Source organism: Saccostrea cucullata, unplaced genomic scaffold (assembly GCF_032062105.1).
Source record: "Saccostrea cucullata isolate Sc308-1 unplaced genomic scaffold, CSIRO_AGI_Scuc_v1 ctg1685, whole genome shotgun sequence".
Classification (NCBI taxonomy): Eukaryota; Metazoa; Mollusca; class Bivalvia; order Ostreida; family Ostreidae; genus Saccostrea; species Saccostrea cuccullata.
Genome location: NW_026938677.1, coordinates 34,019 through 48,131, shown reverse-complemented (window position 1 = coordinate 48,131; position 14,113 = coordinate 34,019). Strand labels below are relative to the sequence as shown.

Here is a 14,113-nt window from a genome sequence, read left to right as displayed (position 1 = left end):
CTCATTAATTGATATTTTTGTTCCTTTTTGTAGGTCTTGCCTTATGCGCTCCTTAAGACAAATTCGTTTCACGTTGGACTTTGTTGAGGATCTAGGGCTAGAGGTTAAATGGCACGGCCGAGGCGAGAACGAAGCTGCCCACTACTGCAACGACTGTGAGGTAATACACATATAGTAAACATGTATAGTTCAATGTCAGTTTCAATAATACTGGGTAATATTTATACCATTAAGCCCTCCTGCTTTACTTCAGAAATGTCACTTGCAGAATTAGGGGTTCTTTATAAAGTTTGTCTCTTTGTCTGGAAAGAAAATTATAAGCTTTATTCTAACCATTTAAAATCATAATTCTTTATTACATTTTATCCTAATGTGAAGTCGAGGTATGTTATAACATATTTTATTTATTGCTGTACAGGTGGAAGTGTTTGACATCCTGTTTGTCCAGGAACAGGACAAGAAGTTCATTGTATACTGCCAGGACTGTGCCAGGAAGATCCACCCCCGACTGGAGGGATTTGTCATCCTAAAGCAGTACCACACCTCTAATCTGTGTGAAATCTTTGATCGCTTCCAACTGGCACATCATGTGAGTCATGGAATAATATATAATAATTGTATAGGCTTAAAATCTAGGGTTCATTGGCTTCATGATAGAGTCTTTAAAATGGCAGGATCAGTTTTTATATGTTTTAAAATGTAATGTTAGTATAAAAGTTAATAAAATGAAATGTGTTTCAATTAATGCAATATTTTCTTATCTTCCAGGTGCCAACCAGTTGAGGAAAAGTATTCTATAGCTGAAATAGAGACAGTTAATGTTTTGGATACCCACCAAAAAGGGAGAGAATTCCGCCAGTAATGACAAAATATCATGTCTATGCAAGCCAAAATACCACCTCAATAAGATCTCAATGGATTTATTCCACACATTCGCCACAAAGCTGGGATTTACACAATGCTCATTCAAGTGTCTTAATTTATACACATGTACTATACATTTTGATACCAAAGGTTTATTTAGAAGAAAAGCACATATATATTTATTTTGAAAAAAGTGTTCTACTTAGCCCACCCTTGCATGTGGATGTGGACTCTTCCAGATGGAAGGAATTAATTGAACATTGTTTGAATCAGTATATGATAGGGGTGTTCAGGTTAAGATTTACATGTGACTTATCTCATTATCATTCAACATAAGAGAAAATGATGCATGTCATAGTGGTTTTACCCATCATTTTATTTCCATAAGATGGGCTTGCTGTGTTGAAAATATCACCCTTCATTGTTGTGCTTGAGCAGTTAAGAGAATAAATGAGCAAGAAGAGATCAAATGGTCCAAATTTAAATATGTAAATGTGTGATAAAGTAATAGGTGGAAGATTGCAGCTCCATTATATGATAGACTTATGTGTAAGGTGACATTTGATTGGCTGATAGATATATTGGAAGAGCAGTTTTGAGTACCAGTTTCTGATTGGACACTGATACAGTCAGTGAAATCTTGTGATTGTGTATAAATGACAGTGCTTCATTGACTATTATATCAGAGTGTCGGTAGCAAGCAAATCTCAGGGAAAACACAATCCACATGTCCATACACTGACTATAGTTACTGAGGATGGCCTGGGCTGATAGAGGCTCAGAATGCGTTTTTTTTTCTTTGTTTCTCAGCTTCTGTATATATTTATGAATTGCTGCGTTAAAAGATTTAGGTAGAGTTCTTTTTGTGTACTATTATCTATCAAAAGACCAGGAATCAATAGCCAATAGTCATTTGGAATTTATTGATGCAAAGAGTCGATGTACTTTATATAATTCAATGGTAACAAATATAGGATTGCTTTCAAATAATTTTTTTCCTGTGGATTACTGCCCTTGAGTCTGCTGTTCATGTGACTGAGGTGTGATTCATTGAAATGTACATGTAAGGACTTATTACATTGTTTATTAATATTAAAGAAGAAATAAATCCATAGAAATTAGAAACAATGCTGACTTCTCTCATTGAACAAACATTGATACATGTACCATTTTTTGTGATCTCAGATACATATATAGCGTTCATTATTCATATTAATTATTTTGAATATTGTTGTACATACATACGCACAATATTTTAAAAGGACTACTAGAGATTCTTTGCTATGGAATTTGTTTGTTGGAGTATTTAGTTCTACAATGAATTTTTTTCTGTCATGTGCAGTGTTTCGCCTTTAATGGTGAGAAATTTTCTCGTTTGATTTAGTGATTATTTAGCCAGTTTGATTTAACCCCTCCCCTTTATGATTCAGTGATTATTTGTAATGTCATTGTGAATTGCTCTTTTTTCCTACAAGTTGTGATGATTCTTACTTTAATAACTTACATAATTGATTCTAGTGCTGTGAAGATTTTTCAAAAGTAAATTTGAAATACTGCGTCTTGATTTTTATCTTTTTTAAGTGTATTTTTGCTCATTCTGTAAATGTTTATTAAAAGCTGGAACGCATGTTTTAGATATTTTTTAATTAGAGTATGTAGATATAAAGTAGATATTTGTAGTTTAAAAGTGTGCACCACTACAGTTTTCTTGACGGGTGAAGCACTTATTCATTTTGAATTGTTATTCTTATAAAGTACAGTGTATCAATTTTTCCAAAAAAAATTTTGGCTGTTGATTATTTGAAATTAATGATGGATGTGAAATGAGGACCCATTAGCATTGATCGATAGCCTACTCTTTCACCTGTCAAATATTTAGAAAAACTGAAATCTGGTGTGCTCCTTTTGAATTACTTTTCAAGTTGAAAGAATTTGAAAGGAGTTTGTATCATTTACATGCTGACTATTGAGTCAGAGAAGCACTGATCTCAAATCTCTGTGTTATATCTGATATTGTACAGTATATAAAGTTATGTCTGCAATTGTAATATTATTTATTTTTGTAACCTTATGCATACTCTCGACATATTTTGCAAATGGTACATGAAATACATGTACAGTAAAGGGATTTACGCTTGTTGCTATGTAAATTGTGAATAACCCATCAAAAGAAAATGCTTGAAATCCTTAAAATGTACCTCAGTAATTTTATTTAAGATAGGCTGGTTTTCCCTAATTTATTTTTAGATCCTGGAAACTTAGAATATTAAGTGCTAACCAATGCATCACCTAACTGACCTCATCCTATTATTATTCATTTGCTCTTTTTATATTATTCATTGGGTGATTTGAGAGTCTGTCTAAATATATTTATTGTGTTGCAATAAAACACTGTCATACTACACTTTGTTGTTTTCTTCAAATAAGCAGTGCTCAAATGAAGAGTAAATATACCAATATATTGTAAGTATACAAGGTGCATTTTCTTGTAGTATCAAAGGGATTTGGTGGAAATAACATCAATTTTTCTCCATTTTCAATTTACATTACCGGTACTTATTATGAAGTAAAGATAGTCTGACCTTAATGAATGTTAATTTAAGGGAGGCAAACTTCCACACTAAACTACATCTAGATATGTTGTTACCCAAGATGCAGCATTTACACAGTTTTGGTCTGATAGGGCTAGCAGTTACTTGGGAATGGACTGTATCATGACTTTAAACCATTCAATTATCCAGCATCTGGAGCCAGTTCAGTAGTGTGCATCCTTAGATGTATCATCCATACACATGGAGCTTATAGTTACTTTAGAATGAACTTGCTCCAAGAACTTTAAAATGGTCAATGATTTGGGAAATGCAAGTAAAATTCAGCAGTCAAGTCAAGTAGTGTGTATCTTTACATGTATTTTCCTTGCAAGTTTGGTCAAAACAAGCATACAGTTTGGCTGTACTTGGAAATGAGATTTGCTAAATAAACATTAACTTGGTCATTGCAGTATCTTAAACCTTGACTTAGTACAATAAAACATCCTTGAAGTATGGTCCATTCATCTCTGATTAAAAAAAGATACAGGCCTGGGGACCATAAAACTTAGATGAGCTCACTTTTGATCTCAGTCTCACTTTTCCACTATATATATTCCTTTGGAAAAAGTGAGACTGAGATCAAAAGTGAGCTGGTGTAAGTTTTATGCCCCCCAGGCCACAAGCTCAAGGAAAAAGAAATCTCCAAAAATCTTAACCTGGAACACTGACACTGATGCCAAGAGTATTAATTAAAGGGCCAAACCAAAACTTAAATGAAGTGAGTAAAGGACACATAAAATGCTTTATTTTTTTTCAAGTATTGAAGTCTAAAATATCTATAACTTTAAAAAACACATATACCTGTAAATGGTGACAATTCAGTAACAAAGGGTATTGGGCTAGTATTAAACATGAGATCTTTTTAACATCTTAAAATATTGTAAACCAACTTTCATTTACGACAACTTTATTTGGAGAGTTATTGGGGGTAAACTAGTTCGTGATAATTAATTTTCGCAATCAAGCCTTATTTGATCTGTTGTTAACAGACAAAAAGACTGAAGACCGGTTTGCGGCGAGAAATATTCGCGATGACGAGGCTTTCGCGAACCTCACAAAAGTTTCTCGCATGTGAATAAAAGTTGGTTTACAGTATTAGTAAATCTTTTAAATTTTGGAAAACTATCAACATTAAAGTAATTGAGAGATAAAAAAGAACTGAACCATTTAATATATTTCTGATGCAATTACCGCACCTGTCCTTCCCATAACCTTTTCAATGCTAGTGAGTATTCTGATAGCACAGAAGTGGATTTAATTCTGAAAGGTGTATGGTCACGGATGAATTATTGAATGCCAAGTAATGCACTAAACTTAACTGAGCTGAGTTCAAGACAAATGCTATACATGTATATCCAGTTTTAATATGTACTTTACATGAAGCAGTACACGTAGCATTTTGAAAATTATATGAAGACAGATGAACACTTTTAAACATCTGTAAGTTCTTTGGTCCAATCACAAATAAAATTCTTGATTTTTATGTATCAACATGTAGATGAAAAATAGAAAACTAAAGTTCAACTGCTCTTGGTAATTTCATCTCATCAACTGCCAAATAAAACATCAAGTTATATAAATATCTTCAGAAAGTTGGTGTTAACATGTCAGATATGGGTAAACAAGAGGCCCATGGGCCACATCGCTCACCTGAGAAGCTTTGACCATAATCTGTTCTTTACCAGATTTACCTTGTTATACATAATGCATCCCCACCCTACCCCACTGATCATAATTTAGACATTTTGAAATCTACACTACCCCATGAACTTTCCATGGGCACATATGTTTCAGCTTTTTTGGCCCAGTGGTTCCTGAGAAGAAGATTTTCAAAGATTTTTCCTATATATTTCTATGTAAAACTTTGATTCCCTATAATGGCCCCACCCTTCCCCCGGGGGTCATGATTCCTACAATTTAGAATTTACACTACCCAAGAATGCTTCCACATAAGCTTCACTTTTTCTGGCCCAGTGGTTCTTGAGAAGAAGATTTTCAAAGATTTTTCCTATATATTTCTATATAAAACTTTGATTCCCCATTGTGGCCCCGCCCTTCCCCCGGGGGTCATGATTTGAACAATTTAGAATCTACATTATACCAGGATGCTTCCACATAAGTTTCAGCTTTTCTGGCCCAGTGGTTCCTGAGAAGAAGATTTTCAAAGATTTTTCCTATATATTTCTATGTAAAACTTTGATTCCCCATTGTGGCCCCGCCCTTCCCCCAGGGGTCATGATGTGAACAATTTAGAATCTACATTATACCAGGATGCTTCCACATAAGTTTCAGCTTTTCTGGTCCAGTGGTTCTTGAGAAGAAGATTTTCAAAGATTTTTCCTATATCTTTCTATGTAAAACTTTGATACCCCATTGTGGCCCCGTCCTTCCCCCGGGGGTCATGATTTGAACAATTTAGAATCTACACTATACCAGGATGCTTCCACATAAGTTTCAGCTTTTCTGGCCCAGTGGTTCTTGAGAAGAAGATTTTCAAAGATTTTTCCTATATATTTCAATATAAAATTTGATTCCCCATTGTGGCCCCGCTCTTCCCTCGGGGGTCATGATTTGAACAATTTAGAATCTACATTATACCAGGATGCTTCCACACAAGTTTCAGCTTTTCTGGCCCAGTGGTTCTTGAAAAGAAGATTTTCAAAGAACTTTCCAATATATTTCTATGTAAAACTTTGATTCCTCATTGTGGCCCAGCCCTTCCCCCAGGGGTCATGATGTGAACAATTTAGAATCTACACTATACCAGGATGCTTCCAAATAAGTTTCAGCTTTTCTGGCCCAGTGGTTCTTGAGAAGAAGATTTTCAAAGATTTTTCCTATATATTTCTATATAAAACTTTGATTCCCCATTGTGGCCCCGCCCTTCCCCCGGGGGTCATGATTTGAACAATTTAAAATCTACACTACCCCAGGATGCTTCCACATGAGTTTCAGCTTTACTGGCCCAGTGGTTCTTGAGAAGAAGATTTTTTAATGACCCAACCCTATTTTTGTCTCTTCTTGATTATCTCCCCTTGCGAGGGGATATGTCCCTTCATTTTAACAATTTAGATTCCCCTTCACCAAAGGATGCTTTGTACCAAGTTTGGTCAAAATTGGCCCAGTGGTTCTTGAGAAGAAGTCGAAAATGTGAAAAGTTTACAGACGGACAGACAGACAGACAGACAGACGGACAGCTAGACGGACGGACAGACAGACGGACGGACGACGGACAAAATGTGATCAGAAAAGCTCACTTGAGCCTTCGGCTCAGGTGAGCTAAAAAGTAAACCGCTAGTAAAAATGCACACATACTGTGTATATACATGTATATATACAATATGATTCAAGAAAACTCACATTAAAAGCATTAATTAATTGCATTTATTCTGGACTACCTTACAAACAAATCATTACTATATAAAAGTTATTATCGAATTACACATCTGAAATAACAATTAAGCCAACAAATGAAATTAATCTTTAACAATTCAATATGCTGTTTACAACCATACCATGTCTACATTTCAAAATAATAAAGCACATCATGCAATGCATTTGTTGAACACAATTAACTTTTGGTTGTTATAAGGGAGTAGCTTACAAAAGAGGCATAAAAATGTGAATCCACTTGAATTTTCCAGTTCACCCATATCAGACCTGCCTACTTAAAAACAATTGTCATCCATAGTTTTCTATGAAAATTTCCAATATTGATTTGACTTTTATGCAGATTGTCCGCTTTTAATGCTAAATTTATGAGTGAATTTACATTAAACTCAACATTGTGCTCGGAGTACATTCCTTAATACATGTACAATACTCAACACAGACATGATGATATGCTGGCTATGGGCTACACAAGGAGAAATCCATGGTATTACCAGCTTGTCAGATCACTTCTTATGATATAAATGCTTAAGAAACCCCAGAATACAATTGAGAATTGTATTTCAGTACTTAATATATAGATGATTTTTTATCACCCAAGAGTTTTACTGCTTCATTTTTCTAAAAAAACCTTAAAACTGAAAAAGTTTGAAACTCCAAAATTTAGAAGAGTTGGCATTTTTTTTATTAAAATTGTGGAGCGTAATTGGGGAGTCATATACCATAAAAAAATTTGAGTAAATCAAGAGAGTTGCAGTAATGATGGAAAACTCAGAAATAGACCTTTTTAGACCTGAATTTTAACAAAACGGAACTATTGGAGGCACTCCTTCACTTTAACACCAGATTTCCAAATTTGAGAACATTTGTTTGTGTATTTGAAAATATTTCTCATAAAAATGCTCTTAAAAAATCCAACAAAATACAAATTTATGGTAAATGTTTATGAATGATAAAATTACAGGGGTGATTTTATACAAGGATGTCAAAAATAACATAGAATGCTGCCAGTATGCCATATATGTACATAAACATAGTAATTCCGTATCTTAGGATCAATGACGAATCACTGTGTTGGTCAAATAATATGCACATTTCAATGTTATGACATGTATCCAACCATCTAACACATTTCTGCATAAATGGACCCCCTCTCTTTGGAGAATAAATGGACCCCCTCTCTTTGGAGAAGTGTTAATGTTCTGTCGGCTTCTGTTCAGAATTGAGGCAGGTTTATTTACATCACTGATCAGCATCAGCAAACTGGTCATGCTCCATTGGATCTGGATTTCCTTCGTTACCTGGCAAAAAAAAAGGAGAAAGAATACAGTATAACAGGCTTAAAGCCAAAACGCTTATAATGAACTGATGCCTTTAGCGAAATGATTTTTATTCCCCTGCCAACGCTTTAATATTTATTGTGAAATTTATAAATACTTGTATAGGTAATTACACCTTCAACAAAGATAAATAGCCAATTCCTGATATGGTACATGACCTTTGTTTTATGAGTGTTTCACTGTATATTTATATTCAACAAAACCCAAATATGTTATCATGTACGAAACAGACAAAGTAACATACAGTTTAATCAAGGACAAATGTAACTAAAAAGAAATAATTCATTTGGTTATAAAGATCTTGATCTGAATAGCATTAGAGTTGTGATTGCTCTGACCGTTGGTGTTTTGGTGAGTTCCTCCGTCCCCCTGTCCGTTAATCAGTAAGTTCTCCAGATGTTGTAACGTTCTCTGTCCCTCCATTGTCAGGTGCTGCTCCCCCTCCTCCCCCTCATAATAATTGGCATCGTACTCTGAAAAGTAAAAGTATTGAAACCTATCAATTAATTTTTCAAATGATTTATTACCGAATATTATACTGAGTATCTGAAGTCTAAACAAATGATTAGAATACCGTATAACGGATATTTTTTTACGTGCTGCTAATTTTTACGAGTTTTATAAATTCGTAAAATTTAAACGCCTAAAATTTCACAGAAGTAAAAAATGCTTCGCCTAAATTTTCAACATCGTATTACATGTACATGCATGTATGTGAGTATTTCAATGTTATTACGGCCATTTAGTTAAATAAGCACCTGGAGGGTATAGAATTAGTACTGACAACTGTTGTTATTTTTGGGGACTTTTTAATTGATCATCAATTAGGATCAAACAATTAAATCTCAGTGCACAAATTATACAAACATCAATTACCTGGTTACTCTTACAGGACGCATATATCCGATAATGGCTTAATTATTATAGACTGAACTCTTCAAATTATATCTGTTTTTCAAGAATTGAACCCTTTCTTTTTTTTATTTTGCTTCCAATAAAAACTTCGACATTTTACAGTTTTAGCACACTGTAATCCGTGTAACATGTAATTCTGTCAACTTAATCATGAAGGTTTGAGTTATCTCTCTTTGTTTCCACTAAAATGGCACGTGGTGCACAACAATAATTATACTAGACATGTGAATTAATAAAAACAGAATAAATGCAGGGCATGTGAAATATAAAGGTATTTAAATGAATAAACATATCATCATTTCATGAATCGACACTCGTTATCACAGGAACAATTTCGTTTTTATTTTACATTGATCTGGAATTTCACCTCTGGTGATTTTAATTTTTACGGACTTGCTCAATTCATAAAAAATTAAATCACCCTATTTCAACCGAAATTCGTAAAAATTTACAGCAGTACAAATTACCCGTTACATGGTATGTTTAGCTAATGAGTGTGTGATTTTTGTATTTACAAATTCATTACATGTATAACACGGACTAAATTTCTCAATCACTGTAGTATGTCTTTCCGAGATTTGAAATCCATCACTTGGTCAAAGCAACAATCAGAATACCTACCTTCTGCTTCAGAGTCAGTGTCTTGTTCATCTGGATGTAAGGCCTGGCAGTCAGACATAGCATTGAACATGGCATCCACTGTAAAAAAAAAAAAATTATATCAAAAACAGCCACCCAAAACACCATTATACTTCACATATACCATATACTTTTATTATCACCATTGCAAAAATTCATTCATAAATTTATAAGTCTTGACAAAAAAATCAATCATAAAAGGGAAAAAAAAATACAATTTAACAAAGAGGATTGTAATTTTTTTTTAATGGAAATACATCAAATACTTGAAATCTTTCACTAACTTATAAGTCAATAAAGATGGCTGCAGGAGCATACAGGAATAAGCCAAGGAAGTCAATAGGAAAGGATGTAGGAGCATACAGGAACAAGTCAAGTAAGTCAATAGGAAAGGCTGTAGGAGCATACAGGAACAAGTCAAGTAAGTCAATAGGAAAGGCTGTAGGAGCAGTTGTAGGAATAAGTCAAGGAAGTCAATAGGAAAGGCTGCAGGAGCATACAGGAATAAGTCAAGTAAGTCAATAGGAAAGGCTGTAGGAGCAAGGGGTTAGAGTCAAAGGAATCTTTGAGGGTTATTTTAATACAATTTTTTCATATTTTAGAAATTAATTTTTTGCATCAGTTACATCAAAAATAGTCTAAAAATATCCATTTTTTAGCTTGAATCATCTGTTCTTTAAAGTAAATAACTCAATGACTTTTGCTTCATCAATGTCACTTTTTATACTTTTCTCTCCATTATCAAACCATGTTCACCACTTAGGGAAGTCTATCAGCTGTCTTTGTTTATTTACTTACAAGAGCCCTTGTCAGCTGGGACAAATCGGACCTCTGTTGTGGGCGTGTCCCCCTCATAGGGCCCCACCACTTCCTCCTCAGACGAGGATCTCTGACCACACTCTGTGTCTTCTACAAAGTATAAACCACAATATTTACATTTCCAATGTCTTTGTCCGAGATAAAATTACAAATTGTAAATGTACTTTATTTCCCCATCAATGAATTGGCGCAATTAAAAAAAAAACACATGCAGGGCGGAACAAACAGCTATACAAAAGCAGGGCTTGGAGCATGTGGATTGGCCGAATCAAAGCATGTAAATATAAGGAATAACTGTCAGATTTTTCAATTTCATGATGATGATCAATCGATTGGCTTGCATGATAATTTAATGCATAAACGCCTTCAGCGTTTATGCAAATTATCCCGCAACCCAGTTGATTGATCACATCATGAAGTCGAAAAATAAGACAGTTACTCCTTAAATACAGCATCATCAGAGGAACTCAGTCTTCCTTCATTCACCAACACTCTCTACCAATGGCTCACGTATTCACCTTTGACATTGGTTCATAAATTCCCCCCATCATTGGTTCATAAATTACGACCCCTGTTTTTGGTTCATACATTCCCTCTGTCATTGGTTCATACATCCCCCTCTGTAAATAGTTCATACATCCCTCTTTGTCACTGGTTCATACATCCCCCTCTGTCATTGGTTCATAAATCCCCTCTGTCAATGGTTTATACATCCCCCTTTGTCATTGGTTCATACATTCCCCTCTGTCATTGGTTTATACATCCCCCTTTGTCATTGGTTCATATATTCCCATTTGTCATTGGTTCATACATACCCTTTTGTCACTAATTAATACATTCCCCTCTGTCAATGGTTCACACTTTTCCCTCTGTCATTGGTTCATACATTCCCCCTCTGTCATTGGTTCATTATTCCCTGAGTCACTGGTTCATACAGAACAATCATCTTACAGATTTTTATATTGGCTTTTATTCAATTCAATAATAATTTGCTCAATTTCAACAAAATGAAGAATACATGTATTTGTTTTAGACAAAATATTACTAATTTATTTTATCATCCATTACCCTTAAAGAGTTGAATGATCAAAACCGCACAGTTAGCTTAATCAACTTTTCCTAGACAGCAATTATTTGTGGGTATACCGTACAAGTAGAATTTTTAGCGAGGATTTAATTTTGGCATTATTAGCAAGGGTTCCGAGATCGCTTACGTATTATTTGTAATAGCTTCTTCAGTGTGCATTTAAAAATCGCTAATATAACATCTCGCTAAAAATAAATTACCGGTTTTTAAAGACAAATCGCTAAATTTGCGTCTCGCTAAAATTTCCACTTATACTGTATAACATTATGACAGAGCTTTCTACCTGTTAGTTTACCATCCACCATTAAATACAGACACTCCTGTGAAAAAGCTGTCAGGTCTCGGGAGACAGCGTGGAGACTGATAGCTGGATACTGAAGGGAAAATCCCTGTCCACTACTCGTCCTCCACGTCAACAAACTAAAAATAGCAACAGGTATGTAAGCATCAAAATCTCTTCCACATCAAAAATACATTATCACTATACATTGGAATAACTGAGCTAAGGGCTAAATTTGAATGAACTATTTTGAACTACATGTATTACTGGTACATGATTATTTGAAAAATCATATATTATGTTTTCGCTTTCCCAAATGTCTACGCATGGAACATTTTTTTTTATATATATTTTGATAAACCCAGAGACTGAAAAGATCTGTAAACAGTCTATTCATATTGTATGTAATTATATGTAGTTATAACTAAAAATTATTATTCGATAAAATTATCTAAATGGTCAAATGGAAGATAAAATAAAGAAAACAATCCAGCTGGTCATCATTTCAGATAATGGGAAAATAAAGCCAATATCTTTCCTTTAATCTATAGATGCTTTACAACACTAAAGAACTGGGGATGCAAGACAACACAAAAGAACAGGGGATGCTGGACAACACTAAACAACAGGGGATGCTGGACAACACTAAACAACAGGGGATGCTGGACAACACTAAACAACAGGGGATGCTGGACAACACTAAACAACAGGGGATGACTGACAACTCTAAAGAACAGGGGATGCTGGACAACACTAAACAACAGGGGATGCTGGACAACACTAAACAACAGGGGATGCTAGACAACACTAAACAACAGGGGATGCTGGACAACACTAAACAACAGGGGATGCTAGACAGCACTAAACAACAGGGGAAGCTAGACAACACTAAAGAACAGGGGATGCTGGACAACACTAAACAACAGGGGATGATGGACAACACTAAAAAAACAGGGGATGATGGACAACACTAAACAACAGGGGATGCTAGACAACACTAAACAACAGGGGATGCTAGACAATAATGGAGAACAGGGGATGCTAGACCACACTGGAGAACAGGGGATGCTTCACAACACTGAAGAAGAGGGGATGCTAGACAACACTAAACAACAGGGGATGCTTCACAACACCGAAGAACAGGCAAAAATAAAGACCTGCTGGGATAACCATTATATTTCAAAACCAAGATATATTGGGTTTATGGTCTTTGCAGATATTGCTATCAACTAAATTTACGATACAGAGGAATATGAATAGCAAGTTTAGTTATTATACATATCCAGCTATATATATGTATTTAATTTTTGTGAAAATGACTATCGAGAAAATTAACACATCCATTGGGAAAGAAGGTGCCTTTTTTGAATTGGGAATGGGGCCCTTGAACCGCCCCAATAATGGCCAATTATAAACAATCGAGAGTCCTATGATGAAGGAGCCCCCCCCCCCCCCCAACACCACTCACAAACATACACACAGATCATATAAATTTTGCAGGAAAATTAGAAAGGTGGTCAGCATTCCTGTGTTTTTTTGACAACATATTTGTGTAAAGAATTTTTTTACATGTATGATTTGAAAAGCAGCTCACTTAAAAATTGTGAGACATGCAGACGGACAGACAGCTAGACGCCGGAAAAAATTGGATCAGAAAACCCAACTTGAGCTTTCGGCTCCTGTAAGCTTAAAAGTGCACGATTCGACAATTTTCTTTGGTGAGCAAATTCGAACTTCTCTAGTCTAGACCAGATAACAAACAAGTTTACCTTTCAGTTACGTATAATGACCCACTTCCCAGACTCTTATCATCAACAAATGCAACAGTTTCATCTTGAACGTGTCGAACGCCTCCTGTTGGTATATTGATAGCTGTCAGAATCATTTTTACAGTTTTTCACAAAAATATTTATCTTTCAGTTCCAACACACATCATGCACATGGCAGGCAATTTCGTCTACCATACGTACGGGGTTTCCCGTTTTTATTTGAGCCAATCAAATTTGTCGACATATTTTTCACAAGGCGGAATAATATGCAAGACTTACTGTAAATTTATTAAAGACATATTCTTAAATTTATTATATTTACTGGATTCAGTGTTTAAATTAGAATTTTTTCTGTAGTTAAATTTCAAAAATTATTTAATTTTCCCCAGATATGCTATCGTCTACACATCCCAGCCCTG

General features: G+C 34.8%; 2 protein-coding genes across 2 annotated transcripts in view; one reads left to right on the top strand and one right to left on the bottom strand.

The window, feature by feature from the left end:
* LOC134250894 (lysine-specific demethylase 6A-like) overlaps positions 1-3,266 on the top strand; it is a 39,566-nt gene extending 36,300 nt beyond the window's left edge. Inside the window, exons 27-29 of the mRNA XM_062733253.1 lie at positions 34-160; positions 419-589; positions 769-3,266. Coding sequence (XP_062589237.1) covers positions 34-160; positions 419-589; positions 769-783 — 313 coding nt within the window. The 3' untranslated portion in view covers positions 784-3,266. The remainder of the gene's footprint in view (positions 1-33; positions 161-418; positions 590-768) is intronic.
* A 3,662-nt stretch (positions 3,267-6,928) lies between these two features.
* On the bottom strand, positions 6,929-13,915 carry LOC134250897 (methylosome subunit pICln-like). Its single transcript, XM_062733261.1, has 6 exons — positions 13,695-13,915; positions 11,929-12,065; positions 10,538-10,648; positions 9,722-9,799; positions 8,524-8,658; positions 6,929-8,146 (listed from the first exon to the last, which is right to left on the bottom strand). The coding sequence occupies exons 1-6, from the start codon at positions 13,808-13,810 to the stop codon at positions 8,088-8,090; spliced, it is 636 nt and encodes a 211-aa protein (XP_062589245.1). The 5' UTR covers positions 13,811-13,915; the 3' UTR covers positions 6,929-8,087.
* Between the last annotated feature and the right edge of the window lie 198 nt (positions 13,916-14,113).

Bases quoted from the DNA above. Each gene is read 5' to 3' on its own strand.
- LOC134250897 (XM_062733261.1), bottom strand. From the start codon at position 13,810: ATGATTCTGACAGCTATCAATATACCAACAGGAGGCGTTCGACACGTT. The intron at 12,066-13,694 runs GTAAACTTGTTT...TGCTATTTTTAG, and splicing joins TCATTATACGTAACTGAAAG to TTTGTTGACGTGGAGGACGA. The intron at 9,800-10,537 runs GTAAGTAAATAA...TTTTTTTTACAG, and splicing joins CCCAGCTGACAAGGGCTCTT to TGGATGCCATGTTCAATGCT.